Raw genomic sequence first — 14,810 nt, forward strand, 5'->3', positions numbered from 1 at the left:
AAACTTGATTTATACAAATTCATACATATTTTCCTCAAATTTAATGCAAGTTTGGAGTTATATATTTAAATTTCATCTGAAAATATAAAGAGTACAAAAAAATTGGCAAGCTGTAATTAAAATAGCCAAGTTTTTATGTGACTAGAGCAGAATCCCTCTACTGTAGCATTTCTGTTGTTTGTCCTCACTGTACTGCACCTTTTTCATTTATTGCACTGACTTGGTGCCCATGTGGATTGTTTTGCAAGCTCAGATATTGGATGTTGGCAGCAATTTACAAACTCTGAGAGCCATCCATACCAAAAATGACAATACCAAAGAATCACTTAAAATGACAACAGAAATGTAAAAATCACATACAGTTGAAAGATTTCATAAAAAATCATTTATTTTAGGGTAAAAAAGAAACATGAAATCAATTTGAATATAAGCTGAAACAGTGAAGATGTCACAGATTGGTCGGTTTTCATCGGGCATCAACATATTTACCTCTGGTCACATTTTCTCTCAATCAGTCAAGAGTTCAGATATTGCCCCCTCATATCACCTCAGAGGTTGCCCCATTAAGTTCAGCCCAAACAAATCTCCTTGTGTGCTCAGGTGCTCCAACTTGATAGGAATCTCCACTACTCATACAAGTCTCAGTGTGGCGACTGTGTGCTTGCTCCAGGAGACTCGGACCGTTCCAGCTTCATCCCTCCATCTAGTGAACTTGAGGAGATTGAGGTGGGTAGCACAGAGCTCTTAGTCTCCAAAGACGACGAGGCAGACGAGGGAAGAGACACGACTATGTACTTCTGCAGAGGTCGTGAAGCTGTCAGTCCAGGGCCACTGCCAGGCTCCAGTTTTACCAAAGGCTGCAAGGTAGATGTAGCACTGGGAACAGTACTAGTTACTGGTGAAGCTGACTGTGAAGAGCTGAGAGTTATGACCTGACGATAGACAAAAAACATGCAAGCAGTTGTAGATTTTATTAGAAGTCACAATCATCAACAGCAATCTTTATTCAGTAAGTTTTGTCACTGCGTTTCCATTTTGTAACACTAAGCATTTATAAAATGTCAAATCTGGCACATTATCATGCCAATATGAAGGTCAAGTATATGAGAAAGGCTTTGTGCCTTTATGGAAAAACAGTTTATAAAGATTTCCTGTAGTGGTGGTAAAAAACTAAAATCACCTGCTGAGTTGAGGCAGCTCCTGCACTGGTTGCCATAACAATGTACTTAGTAGCTGGAGGAGATGGCTGTGATGGGGTACCAGGTCGTGGCGACATCAGTGTGAGGGAGCTTGGGACCTTAATGATGCTGGGAGTGCGAGGACCTGATGACCCACTTAGCCCGCTTTGTGAGACTGAAAGGGTGGGACGCGGCTGAAAGAAAGTGTCATTGTTCATTATTAAACGAAGGCAAACGTACTAGTTACCAATAGCACTTGTAATAATCTTAATATGCCATTTTAATTTTGAATTCTCTTATTACAGATAAGTATTTTTAAATATACATTCATTTACATTTTAACAGCCACGTAAATGGAGTGGTGAAAATCTTCATTCTATTACCTCAGACGTCTGTCAAAGCTTAAGCCTTTTTTTCCCCAGGCATGACTTGGAAACTGCCATCATGCTTTTATAACCTCACCCTTGGTTTACTCTAACTCCCTTTTAATAAAGGTTAGCCAGGGAACTCTGGTGCAACTGGTGCAAAATGCTGCCGCACGGATTTTAACTGGTGAAAGAAAATTTGAGCATTTTACTCCAGTTCTGGCCTCCTTACACTGGCTTCCAATTGAATTTAGAATCCATTTTAAAACCCTTTTACTGTTTTTTTTTTTTATCCTTAAATGGTCTGGCGCCCGTATATGTGTCCGACCTGCCGAAGCCCTATGTCCCCCCTCGTTCACGCCGGTTAGCCTGAGCAGCTGTTGCTCTCAGTCTTGGCTGAAACTTAGAGGAGACTGAGCATTCTCTATTGTTGCCCCGAAGCTTTGGAATCATCTTCCTCTTCACATCAGGCAATCTTCTTCAGTGGTGGTCTTTAAATCCAGAATCAAAACTTATTTTCATTCCCTCACTTTTGAATTAGCGGGTAACTGACACTGTTATTTTGTTGTTAATTGTAAATTAAAAATAATAATAATTATTCATATAGTTTTACTTATATACTTTTAGTATTTCTGCTGTACAGCACTTTGGTCGGCCGTGTGTTGTTTTTAAATTGCTATATAAATAAATGATGGTATGGTATAGGATACTTTGGTGATAACTGGGTGTAAGTTATACCTGAGTGATTGTTAATGTCGTTCTGTTGACTTGCTGAGCTTGCAGTGCTGCTTGAGTCCTGGCCTTCATTACATGGGAGCAAAGCATGGGTCCGAGATAACCATATTCTGTGCGATACTGCTCCACGTTGTCAGGCGGAGATCGCAATTTGGCAATAACACTGGCACAATGTTTCTTTGTAAAAAGGAGAAGGGAAAACAAAACACTTTAATAACAATCTCAGGGTTTATGTAATCTGTTTGGACTCCTCTAGTTTACAAACTAATGTATGAGACTCAGAAAAGTTCATATATTACCAGTAGGAGGCTTTGAACATGTTCAGCTCCTATCTTATCGATATTAGAGATCACAGGTCCTTCCATCACTGCTTTGATCCGAGCACCTTCTATAGCAAGCCGAGGAATTATCAATGTCTTTATCACCTACAGAGGATAAAAGATAAAAACAGCAGGTTGGTTTCACTGCAACAGACAGAACAAGAAGAAGAGGAAACAAAACCCCACTCACATCTGGTCCCAGTTCTGCAAGTCCAGCGATGCAGCCGTACCGTGTCGTCCACTGCGTTTTATCATCCAGCCAACTCTGGAAGAAGAAAAAAAAGTGGATTCATGTGTTTTGCTGTGTTTTCCTACTTGGTGTTTGACTGCCTGTTCTGAATCAGTCCAAAAAAGCTACAAAGCCTCCCTGTGAATCACATGAGAATTTTCAACTGTTGTGTCCTGGACTAGAGGATACATTTGTGAGGTAAAGGTTTATTATCGAACTGTTACTACGTAAGAATGCAAAGCACAAAGAAAAGCTTCAGAGCGCTTCAGTCGCAACAGGAGATTACCAAGTTCACACCTGCTTAAACAACGCTCACAAAACAGGGCCAGTAAGATTCCATCAGACTAAAGAGCAAAAGGGTAGATACACTCTTAAACAACATTAAAATACAACTAGAATTTGTTTGTTTTTTTACAAATTGGCAATGACATATTTGGTTACTGATTATTATTATTAATAATTTTAAGACATACTTGCACAACACAGCTTGATGCATACCTGCATTTTTACACTGTCATCAATTAGATTTTGAGAAACTGTGAAGCTATTTAGTTTAACTTCTGACAGACAAATTAACACCGCCTACACTACACCATGTGCACTTCACAGTACTATTTGGGAAAATGAAAGAGAAAAAGAACAGAGATAAATGGAATGGTTGCTGAAAGAAGAGAATTATTTTGTCATTTTAAAAGTATTACAGCCAAAATTATGAAATACATCCAGAGAGCCTGTTTAATACTTGATAGAGAGTTAAACAAATTTATACTCTGCATGATTCCCTCCATCCCCCCTTTTCCACATATCCAATTTAGTCTCTTATGAAGTCTATTCCAGCCATCATAAGATACAAGTTGGTGCTCATTCTGGACAGGTTGCAAATCTCTCGTAAGGATAAGAGAGCAACAGACACCCATTCACACCTATAGCCAATTTATTACTGCCAATCACCCTAACCCTAACTGCTCTGTGCATTTCACTATATATATAAAATATCAAAACATCTTCAATATGGGAACAACATATTTATTACCAAAGAAAAACTTCACCTTGGTAAAAGTCTTGGTAATACGAGACTGAATGTTGTTGGTTGTTGTACTGAAGGTTTTACAACTTTGGGCCATAAGACGAGCAGCAAAGTCCCGTAAAGCCCAGTGGTTGTCAACATCCGGTCGCAAACACAGCTGCTTACTCACAATACAGGTTACCACAGCCGGGATGAGCTCATGGAGCTGTAGATGGAGAGAAAAAGAGAAAAAAAAAATTGAATATCACATTGAAAGTATGTTTTGGGTTACAAGCTTCATAAAATAATACAACATTGTATTTGTTTCCATCACTTACGTATTTTTCCAGATACAGGGTGGGGTTGTCCATCAGAGCTTTGACCATCCGCATCAGATAAATCAGGAGAGCCAAGTTGTTTTGCACCACGTTTACACGCACCTTTGAAGAGAGCCTAAGGTCAGCACTTTGAACACAAATATGCTCAGGGCTTTTTTGTGAGGTAAAGAAATGGTTGAGAAGACAAGATGTTGGAAATGTGCTTACGCCCTCAGAAATAAATGTGCTGAATCTTGGAAGCATCTGATAAAGTCCAGGATCGGTAGCAATACTCTGTAAGGCTTCCTGTGCGAAATATATACAAACATTTTTAAAAAGAGAAGTCAGGTGACAAACTGGCCTGAAATAACTTTTTGATAGTATGACAGAATTAGACTGCACTACTATTTTACTTTATAACAACAACAACCCGTTTTAGAATAAGTAACACAAACAACTAAATAAAAAAAAAAAAATCCCAGATGACATTTTTTTTTAATGCTTTTAGAAATCCATGACTCTGTAGGACTCAACTATCACCATGTTAGTAGTTTAATGTGGGGCCACAGTCTGTACACACACACACACACACACACACACACACACACACACACACACACACACACACAAAGTGCACAGAGGCTGTGCCATTAGATTTTCTAGGCATCCAAAACAGCAGCACATGTTTCTGTGCTTACCATTAAAAGCTTCACTGGGAAAAGTTAGCTTTAGTCCTTCATCAAACCACCTGATCAACAAGCTCCAACATGAAGAAAAGAGAGCTCTGTAGTAGGGCTGGGCCATATTATACCGTTCACGGTAATACCGGTATAATGTTAGGCAACGATAGGAAAATGAAATATCGCGATAGAATGGGAGTAAAACGCGCATGCGCAGTGCCTTTGTTTTCATACGCACATGGCCGATTGTTGAGGAACCAGAATTGGTTTGTAAAAATGGTGCAACTTCCATGATGTGGAACTGGTTTGGTGTTTGTCCGCCAGATACACAACAAAGCACATTTTTTTGCAGAACATGCAAGCGGCCGTTGTTATTGTCGTATTTGTCGGACTAAGATGCTCTTAAATCTGGGAGTAATCTGGGTCCCAAACTCCGTATATTTGACTTCAGGTCAAACAACACTGCAGCATCACTGAGAGTTGTCTAAATTATTTCATCTTTAATAAAACGATCAGCATTGCTGCTTTACCAGGTGTAACTATGAAGTTTAACTTCCAGGCATCCATGAAAACAAAAGTTATTACATTTAACGGAGTTAGAAGTTAGCAGGAAGCTAGCGGAAGTTAGCTCGCTAGTTTCGCTAGTTACCTAAGCATGATATAGCATGTTCTGACTGAGAGATTTCTGAAAAAAATCAAACGTACAGCTCTGCTATCACTTCCAACATAAATGAAGACAGGAAACTAAACAGCAGTGACGTTTGTAGGGTTACTGAAGTTGGGCTAGCTGGTATATAATGATGTGCTACGTGATCGCTAGCGACACAGCTATGTTAGCATAACATAAACAGTGAAGCTGGAGGACGAACACTAACACTTTTCCACTTATAAAAGTTAACGTGAAGGTTCCTCATGGTTAGAGACTAATGCAATCGCATGTCCGGATGCTGTAAACGGACCAAACTTCAGTCAGGAGAACAACTGAGATAATCCATCCACAATACGAGGTTAGTCATTAATATACTGCAACAACATGGGAATAGAGCAGCTGCCAGAGAATTCAACATTAATGAATCAATGGTACAGAAGTGGAGGAAGCAAGAAGAATGAGTTTAATAAAGTTTGATTTATCTGACTGCTTTGTTTCGCTTAATGTGCCTTATAATCCCGTGCACCTTATGGTCCGAAAAATACGTACTGCACACTGCAGTTTAATGTTGCAAAGCACCTCTTTTTAACTTCAGTGGATATTATACATGGTTATGCTCAGGATATGTCAGCCCATTTCTACTGGAAATGCCTTTGGGTTAAACTTTCAGCAAGGAATTTGCATTTGCACTGATACATTTTTATAAAGCTTTAATGTACATAAAAACCAGCTTCTTGTTTACGTGAAAATAAATGGAAGGTTGTCTTTTTGCGCTAGTAATGTTGTGGAGTTGTATTTTGTCTCGCATCAATTATATCGTCAGTTATATCGTTATCGCAAATTTTCAAATATATATCGTGATAAATATTTTTGGCCATATCGCCCTGCTCTACTCTGTAGCTGCTCCATCCACCGCTGTCAGTTTTGGACAGCGAATTGTAAATAAACTCGAATGTGTGCAGATGACCTGTTAACTTAGTCTGGCATGAAGAATTAGGCAGTTTGCTGAAAGCTGACAGCAGAGAATGTGGATATGTTCGCTTTTCTTCTTTGCAATCGCCAGATACTCATTTAAACTCACTTAAACTCAGACAGAACTCTTTTTTTTGGCCTTCCAAGAAAAAACAGTGAAGGGCATTTTGTTTTATGCACAAGTTTAAGTTATATTATATTTTTATATATATATTTATTGTATAATACATTTGTAGTTTTCATTAATAAAACAAAACCATTACTAAAATGTTCAATAATACAAAATACTAATATAAAGTAGAGGCAGAACTTACAGCTCTCTTAGCTTCACAGGATCCAACACATGCTTCTGTGATTTCCTTGTAGTAGAGCTGCTGTTCAACAGAAAGCTCATGAGTGCTGCGTGGTTTCAACCTTATTAGACCCTTTTCCTTTCCTGAACAAGACGGATACAGATAAACATTATCAACAAGCATTGTGAAGGCAAAACTGAAATGAACTAAAGCAGGGAAATGTAAGAGAAAAAAGTTAAATAGAAAACAAGACACTGACCTTTACCGTCAGGAGTTGTTGTGCCCTGACCCTTGCCTTGAATCGTACCTTCCTCCTCCTGACCAGGTTTGACTACTTTGAGAGGCTCTGTAGATTCAACTTTCTGTTGCTCTTTTGTTGCTAAAAAGGAAACAAAATATATCTAATGTGTCTACGTTTCTTCTCCAGATATTTAACTTTGTACTTTAATAGAAAAAAATCTGGTCAGAGCTAACCTGGTGGTGGATTTTCTGGAATAGCTGGTTGCATCCCCTCAATACTTAACCAGTGAGCTGGTGATGAACAAACAAGCACAGAGTACAAGTTAAATATACTACTGGACAAAAATATACAAAAAAAAATTGACTCTCTGAATACCTTTAAGAGACACATCTAGTGGGACTCTGGGAAGAGGCGTGTTTATAATGTCACTGAGGTCAACTTCCTTTTCCTCGTAGAAATGAAGCTCTCTTCCACCGCCACTCGCAAAACGAAAAGGGATAAACTCTTGCGACTGGAAGCCATACAGGGGCTGTACCGAAAGGAATTAATTGAGACTTGCTTGCCTTCCAACTGCATCCATCAAATCACTTAATAAGCCAGCAAAAAGTACTTAATTTAAAAACACACAAGTTCTCACTTACTTCCACATTTTTTAATTTGAGAGCATTGTCTATATCGCTGGTGGTTAATTTACGTCTCTTCCCATGGTGCATAAATTTCAAAGCATCCTATGTAAAAGGAGAAAAAAAACCACCAAAGAGGATTTAAATATAAATCTGGATTTTCCAGTAACTGTTTTTTGAGCATTTTTCTTCCACATAAATAAAAGGCAATATTTTCTCTGATAATTCATACTTTACCTGTGCAATTTCTTTTATTCTGTAGCTGACCTCTTCACTTAGAGCTACACAGCTGTCCTCCTGTAACTGCCCCACTCCCACAGACTCTGCCATGGCCTTCATTGACTCTGTAGGCAGGACGACCGAACAGTGCTTCTGCCGACGTTCTTCCGCCATGGCTGACATAAGAAAGCACACAGGTCTGTAAATATAACCTCTCGCAGACACACACACAAAGTCAAGATCACACTTAGAACTAAAACACAAAATTCTAATAGTTCATAGCCAATTGTAGATACTCAAATGGACTTAAAGTAACAATCACAGTGTGATACTATGTTGTTGACAGAGTTCTGATTATAAATAGCTTATAATCAAGTCTTAAAAGCTTCCTTTGAAGGCAAGTGGACTTGTTCTTGTAGGGTCTTGGGAGACATTTCAGCTCTCATTGAAAAGGCTTCTTCAGTTCTAAAGGCTGATGAGGATTCCCAGGTATTTAACTTCTAATGTGTTGCCACCTTGAAGGTGGTCCTGAATGTCACTGACCCACTCTGTCTTCGTGTCATCAGGGTCACAAGTTTCAGGGTGTGACACGCTAAGGTCACATGCCATGCTGTGAATTCTCTGTAACATGTCAGCTAAGCCTGCCCATCATGTGAGCCATTAAGATGACATGGGTCAAGGTGTGAGTGCGAATTGATCTCAAGAATGCATTATAGCTGACTGTTATATAGTCCACCACCTCAGTTGCTATAGGTGCACATAGGAAGCATCCTTTACTCATATTTCAAACTTTGTGGCTTCTCTATCCAAAATGTGAACATTAGTATCTTCAAAAGAGTGTACTTTTTCCTTTAAGTGCAGGTGTACAGCTGAGTCTTGTTCTGATAACCCAGCTCCCTTACATTGGTTTTATGTGTGATTACTGTGGCTATTGTTGGGCCTGAAGTATATTGGGAATGTTAGAGGTGCTTAGTGAATATTCCTCAGAATACCTGCACAGATCTAAGTACAATGTTCTTTCCTCTTTGTTTACATACCCACCAAACCAGGACATTTAGGCTAAATTCACTTACTATAGATATTTCCTTTTGTAGATCATTTTTGTAGTGCTTTTAGTTTCCGAGACTCAATGCAATAACTACACAGATTGTCCCATTGCGTTTCACCATAAAAAAACCCTCACAGCTACACATCTCCAAGGAGACCCTCATCCAAAACCCTTTTCATTAATGATGGGCAGTCCCTACGACAAAACCATTAAGGTGGATAATCACACAAAAGGAACCCCTTCAAGACACTGCATACAATAACGGCTTATTATATAGTAGAGATGTGCAACAATGACCCAAACACTGATCTAAAATCTCGTCTGGTGATTGGCAGGGGTTATAAGAGAATCTCAAATACATGAAAAACTATTTGGAGGTTTGCTGAAACAACAGTAACTTTCTGGTCAGCAACAAATGTTAAAGCACAACAAAACTTATTCATAATAGATCCTGTGGTAGCAACAGCATATTTGCTGTCAGACACATTCTCTAAGTTTCGCATGTATTTGTTAACGTAAATGCAACGATAACAGACCGAACAAAACCTCAACAGGAGAGAAGTCGTGTTTTAAAACTACACCAATTACGTCTTTGGAGCTTGTTCTTAAGATGATATACAACGTTATCATGAAAACAAGTCCACGGTATTTCACAGGACTGGAGGTATTGCAAAGCTAGCGCGTTGTAATTACACCCATCAAATAAAATCTAAAATCTTAAAAAAAAAGACTGTGAAACTTAATGTGGAGGCGAAGACTACACATTTAATATAATGTTAAGTGATTTAAAGATTGTCCAAGTTCCTCTTTTCCAAATACTTTGTAGGTAAACAAACACACTGAGCTCCAAGGAGCGGGTTTGTTCACACTGACGGAACAACAGCGAACTACAACATGTAACACACAAGCCACACTTTATATATATTCACTGGAACCTAAGATCAGTGAAAAATAAAGAAATTATGGTAACTTTACGCTTCTGAATAAATATATACTTATTTCACACTAACTTGCGGTAAGCTAATTTTTAAGCATGTTAGCTTGCATGCTAATAACTTAGCTTCCGTTGACGTTTTACCTGTGTGAAGTTGCTTTCTCCTCTCTGAATATAAGCAGGAACTTATGCGAATAAAAACAATCAATGTTTACAAAAATGCTGATTTTGCGAAGCTATTTCTTCTCTCTGAATATCCATCTCTTGATGCAAATAAGAAACTAATTCGCGGACTGCAGCTGAGACCTCAGTTCGTGAATGAGCGGTTGTGTTTCGTCGCCATTTTGACTCACGTTCCGGTTGCGGTCTCGCGAGACTATACTACTGACAGTAACCGCCTAAAGTTTATTTAAAAATCAAATCAACTAAAATGTTAAAGAAATTAATTAAATTTACTTTAATATTGAGATTGCCAATGTTACAAATAAATCCAGACTAAATTAAAACTCGGCACTCTTACGTTGAAGAGCAAACATCGAGTCTTTGCACATCCTGGAACGGAACTGTCATTCTCTTAAAGTTTACAGGGGTGACCTTATGTGGTAACAACGGAGGTAAACGACAGGAGCGTGGAAGGACATCACAACAAGCCACAATGTACAGAATTATATTTCGGACTTTGTTGGCGCCTCGAAGTTCTTCAGTCAATGTCTACGACTCGTGTGTTTTAGCAGCTAAATGTGACAAGACGGTTTTCAGGTGAGGTAACCTGTTAGCTGTGATTGAACGGGCCACACTGTGAAACAGAGTAACTAATGACCGTGAGACTCAGCTGCCGAGCTTCTTAATGTCAAAGAACAGGTTGCCAAAGTACAAACGAAATATGCTGAGTTTTGCTTGTTTCGTTAAACAAGAGTAGCATGTGGCTAGCAACTAGCTTATTCTAGCCTAAAGAGGGGGATGGACGTCTTGACTGACAGCTCTTCAGGCGGTTGTTTCCATGGTAATGTGTATGTGAAGTTAATCGCACGGACCTGAAAAAAAAAGTTTGATTCACGTATAGATGCACAGACTAATATGTATATTATATAAGATATATGCAAAGCATCACAAGTTGTCATGTTGTCTTTAAGCGGTATGCTTGTAAATGGTGTAGATTAAAACTGCATGGAATTGCATACAAATCTATAATGTATAATAATGTTATTTTTTCCAGACACTGTTGCCCCCTCCTTTGCATTTATTACGTTCAATATTGATGATATTGTGTTAATGTAATAATTATCAAAAGTCTGAATCGTGACCTTTTCAGATTTGGCTCCTTCTGATGCACAAATCTGTTTATCTCTCGACACAGGGTTACAAATAAATGTGGGGTAAAAACCTTCAGCACAAGTTCAAGCTCGCTCTGTGAAAAGAAGAATAACCAAGACCAGAAAACACAGGCAGTTAAAGAGGGTGACCAAGCGGAGGTGGTCGAATTGAAGGAGGAGCCAGCGGTGTTAAAGGCAGATGATGGAGACGCCACACAGCAGCAGACAGATGTTAAAACTGAACAGGTTGCATCAAAGCAGCCAGCGAAAACGAAGAATGATGCAGCTAAGAGTGGGAAGGAGAGTCTCCTGAATCTTCTTGGAGCCATGAAAGTAGAAGTCACCAACAAAAGGAAGCTCAAAAACCTGAAGGCAAAGCAAAGTTATGAGTCTGTTACACAATATAAGCCGAAGGCGGCACCTATGGAGAGCACCATCAGTATGTATCAGAAGGCTACAGGGGATGATTCATCACAGAGGTGAGAGAAGTTGGAGAAGGGTTGTATTGCCTTATTGAAGTTTTTTGTGTTATTCACACCATTGGCCAATAAAGTTGTAAGATGACAACAGCAGTCACTCCACATGATTCTCTTTCAAGTTTATTTCATCTATAGTTACTTACATCACATGGAAAGTACTGGGCTACCTAGATGTTAGACCTACACAAGCTGCTCAACTATGGAAACCTATGCCATCCAGCACCCAGCACACAGTTTTTGTGCTGATTGTAATGGTTTAGTCTGTGCTATGCACTGTGCGCCTCAGTACTTGGTGACTCAGCTCATGGCTAAGTTGCTGTAGTTCCAAAATGTTTCTCCCTTGCAACAATACCACATACAGCTGAGTGTGGAATCTCTAGAAGGGAAGAAACTCCACTAATGTGACTTGTTGCATATTATTACAGCTACTTGATTTCAATGAACTCCTTAGAATGACTCATTCATTCACAAATGTTTGTAAAGGTATACTGCATGGATCAGTGGTTGATTGGAGATGAAAACACCTGAATTCAGAGTAGCCCAATACTTATGTCCATACAATTAAAAACCAAACCTTAGGAGCTATACTTTTGTCACATTTCATTCACTCATTTTGTGCCCCCCTGGGTTGTGTTTTTAGTGAGACTTTGGATCCTGATCTGGTTGCTGCAGCATCTTCTGCTGCCTCCACTCTGCCTAACCACAGCCAGGCTGAATCTGAGCTGCTCAGGCAGCTGAGGCAGCACGAGGCAATCGCTGAGGCTCAGAAGAAAGGCGACATTAACAACCTCGGGTATGTCCCCAATAACTGTAGTTAATGAGATTGTTACTCCCCCCCCCCCGTTTTTCTTTTCTGAAAAGCTTATTTAACAAAAAATAATCAAACAATATTTTCTCAGAGTGATTATCGCTGAAATGAAAGTAGGCAAGAATCCTAACCGGCAGAATGCCTGGCCAGCCGATCAGATCCGGTTTGATGACGACGGGCGAGGATATACACATTACAGAGGAATCACTTCCGAGCTGTCCAGTGTTCGGAAACGGTAATATTTTTATCAGCTCTTCACACTAATTTTGTTGTGTTTTTTTTGTTGTTGTTTTTAATGGATCTTGTGTCTAATGTCTTTCTTTTTTTAAGGAGGAACTTGTTGCTAGGGAAAAGACTTAACATCTTCACCTCCTCTGCTGATGAAGATGGAATTGAACCAGCAGCAGGTATTGATGGATTTAGATTTTCTTTTCTTTCTTTTTTTTCAATTTGAAGCTTACTGTTCATTTCATATGTTTGCTCACAGAGGCCACTTTTTGGTGTTACTTGTCTCATTGTTAACGCCTAAAAATAAACATTTTTAAAGTTTGTCTTCAAAATGTATGCACCACACCAGAAGATCACTGACTTAACAGTGGTCTTCCTCATGAAGACTTCTAGTAAGCAAGTCATGAGTGACAGTTGATTTTTCAAGCTTAAACTGATGAAACATGACACAGTATCAAACATGTTAAGCATGGTGCTTTAATAATGCTTGTCAAGACTGTGATGCTTTTAATGCCTGTCACTCCGTAAACATATTTCATGTCACATTGCAAAATCTTTTGCTTTTAACGTCATTGTATCATATTTTCAGCTAAGCCGACTCTGTGGGACATGGACTTTGCAAATCAGTTGTCTCTATCGACCAATCAGATGCTTCGAAATGGGTTTGAGGAAATGATCCAGTGGACCAAAGAAGGGAAACTATGGCAGTACCCAGTAAACAATGAAGCTGGTGAGTAACGAAGGTTGACTTCATTATTTTTAAAAGAGGGGAAAATACATTTTTCTGAGAGAGAAACTGACTGTTCATTCTTGCTATGTTAGGCCTCGAAGAGGAAGCCAAGGTCCCATTCCATGAGCACATCTTCTTAGAGAAGCACTTGGAGGAGGGCTTCCCTCGTGAGGGGCCAGTGCGTCACTTCATGGAGCTAGTAGTGACCGGCCTGTCCAGAAACCCCTATCTGACTGTGCAGCAGAAGAAGGAGCATATATCCTGGTTCAGGGACTACTTCCATCAAAAAGAGGAAGTGCTTAAGGAGGCTGATGTTTACCTTGAATAAACTTAACACGGTTTAATATGTCTGCATTTGCTCTTTGTGGTCACATAAAACCAACACTTTAAAGCGAGACTTTGCCACCGTGATCATTACTCATACAGTTTATGCGGCAGTCAAAACCTTCCTGGTTTCTTGACTCTTGTAGGAGAGAACTTAGTGGAGATATTGGATGTCATGCTATTGAGAAAAATGCCCTGAAAGGAAGTGAAATGTTGCTGCACACATAGTCAATGCAATATTTTTGTGATTCACAAGTGGTATTAAGTGATGTAAATAAAATGGTTGTGTTGATTTATTCTTGTTACACTGAAATATTGTTATAAAAGGTCATTAGAGTAACTTACTTTAAAAACAAGTAACACTTTAGCTGAATGGATTGTTAATGACCTTTGTGTGACAAAGAAAATGTGCAGATGAAAATATTTTTGTATTCTTTAAGTGTCACAGGTCATACAAACACCTTGCAGTCATGAGTGATTGTGTTTTCCCAGACCGGTTGCAAGAACTATAACCTGTGAGCGGTATTGAGGATCTGAGATCAAGTTTACAGTAGAAAACACAATCAGACCGTGAACCCTGTACCCCTTCTCAGAGGAAGTGCTTTTAAAGTTAAACAACCTGTTTAACAACGTGCCACACGGATCCTTTCTGGTCTAAAAACACCCTGCTCGATCTATTGTCTGAGAAAGTGGAAACTGACAGGTTGATGTTTCAAAGTGCCCCACTTCCACATTTTGTTCACTTTTCCTTAAACAGAGTGATTGGCATGATAAGATGTTGGCAACACTTCCTGGTTTCTGTTTGTCTGGGCCATACAGTGCAGTAGGGGGGAGAGACACTCATGTAGAGTTGTTAAGGCTTGGCCACTAGATGGCGCTACTGAACGTTGTGGTTGTGCATTACATTAGGATTCCCCACAGTTTTAAAGATGGCATCCAGATACTTCAACTAAAAAAAGTTTAGGAGTACATTAACATTTTTTGCTATATTTGTATGGAAGTAATAAAAAAAAACCTGTACAAATGGCCCTAATATATTTCTTTTTTTAAGCTTAGGGCAGTGTTTTGAATCAGCTGAGCCCCCCCTCAGAACGTTTTGAAACTAAAAACATGCCCTCT

General features: G+C 39.2%; 2 protein-coding genes across 2 annotated transcripts; one reads left to right on the forward strand and one right to left on the reverse strand.

Annotated features, from left to right (window-relative positions):
• Positions 1-362: 362 nt before the first annotated feature.
• Positions 363-10,159, reverse strand: taf6 (TAF6 RNA polymerase II, TATA box binding protein (TBP)-associated factor). The gene is made up of 15 exons (XM_085469991.1): positions 9,954-10,159; positions 7,846-8,003; positions 7,627-7,713; positions 7,361-7,514; positions 7,219-7,275; positions 7,004-7,123; positions 6,766-6,887; positions 4,379-4,456; positions 4,172-4,273; positions 3,877-4,059; positions 2,789-2,863; positions 2,578-2,703; positions 2,282-2,455; positions 1,181-1,372; positions 363-932 (listed from the first exon to the last, which is right to left on the reverse strand). The coding sequence occupies exons 2-15, from the start codon at positions 7,999-8,001 to the stop codon at positions 642-644; spliced, it is 1,917 nt and encodes a 638-aa protein (XP_085326117.1). The 5' UTR covers positions 8,002-8,003; positions 9,954-10,159; the 3' UTR covers positions 363-641.
• A 202-nt stretch (positions 10,160-10,361) lies between these two features.
• On the forward strand, positions 10,362-13,715 carry mrps31 (mitochondrial ribosomal protein S31). The gene is made up of 7 exons (XM_085469992.1): positions 10,362-10,568; positions 11,167-11,601; positions 12,242-12,394; positions 12,501-12,644; positions 12,740-12,816; positions 13,227-13,367; positions 13,460-13,715. The coding sequence occupies exons 1-7, from the start codon at positions 10,465-10,467 to the stop codon at positions 13,693-13,695; spliced, it is 1,290 nt and encodes a 429-aa protein (XP_085326118.1). The 5' UTR covers positions 10,362-10,464; the 3' UTR covers positions 13,696-13,715.
• The last annotated feature ends 1,095 nt before the right edge of the window (positions 13,716-14,810 follow it).

Source organism: Copadichromis virginalis, linkage group LG10 (genome assembly GCF_057382275.1).
Source record: "Copadichromis virginalis isolate Kocher_CV1m ecotype Utaka linkage group LG10, C_Virginalis_male_GT1.1, whole genome shotgun sequence".
Classification (NCBI taxonomy): Eukaryota; Metazoa; Chordata; class Actinopteri; order Cichliformes; family Cichlidae; genus Copadichromis; species Copadichromis virginalis.

Bases quoted from the DNA above. Each gene is read 5' to 3' on its own strand.
- mrps31 (XM_085469992.1), top strand. From the start codon at position 10,465: ATGTACAGAATTATATTTCGGACTTTGTTGGCGCCTCGAAGTTCTTCA. The intron at 12,817-13,226 runs GTATTGATGGAT...TCATATTTTCAG, and splicing joins TGGAATTGAACCAGCAGCAG to CTAAGCCGACTCTGTGGGAC. The intron at 13,368-13,459 runs GTGAGTAACGAA...TTGCTATGTTAG, and splicing joins CCCAGTAAACAATGAAGCTG to GCCTCGAAGAGGAAGCCAAG.
- taf6 (XM_085469991.1), bottom strand. From the start codon at position 8,001: ATGGCGGAAGAACGTCGGCAGAAGCACTGTTCGGTCGTCCTGCCTACA. The intron at 7,515-7,626 runs GTAAGTGAGAAC...CTTTCGGTACAG, and splicing joins TCAAATTAAAAAATGTGGAA to CCCCTGTATGGCTTCCAGTC. The intron at 4,457-6,765 runs GTAAGTTCTGCC...TATTTCGCACAG, and splicing joins CCTGTGAAGCTAAGAGAGCT to GAAGCCTTACAGAGTATTGC.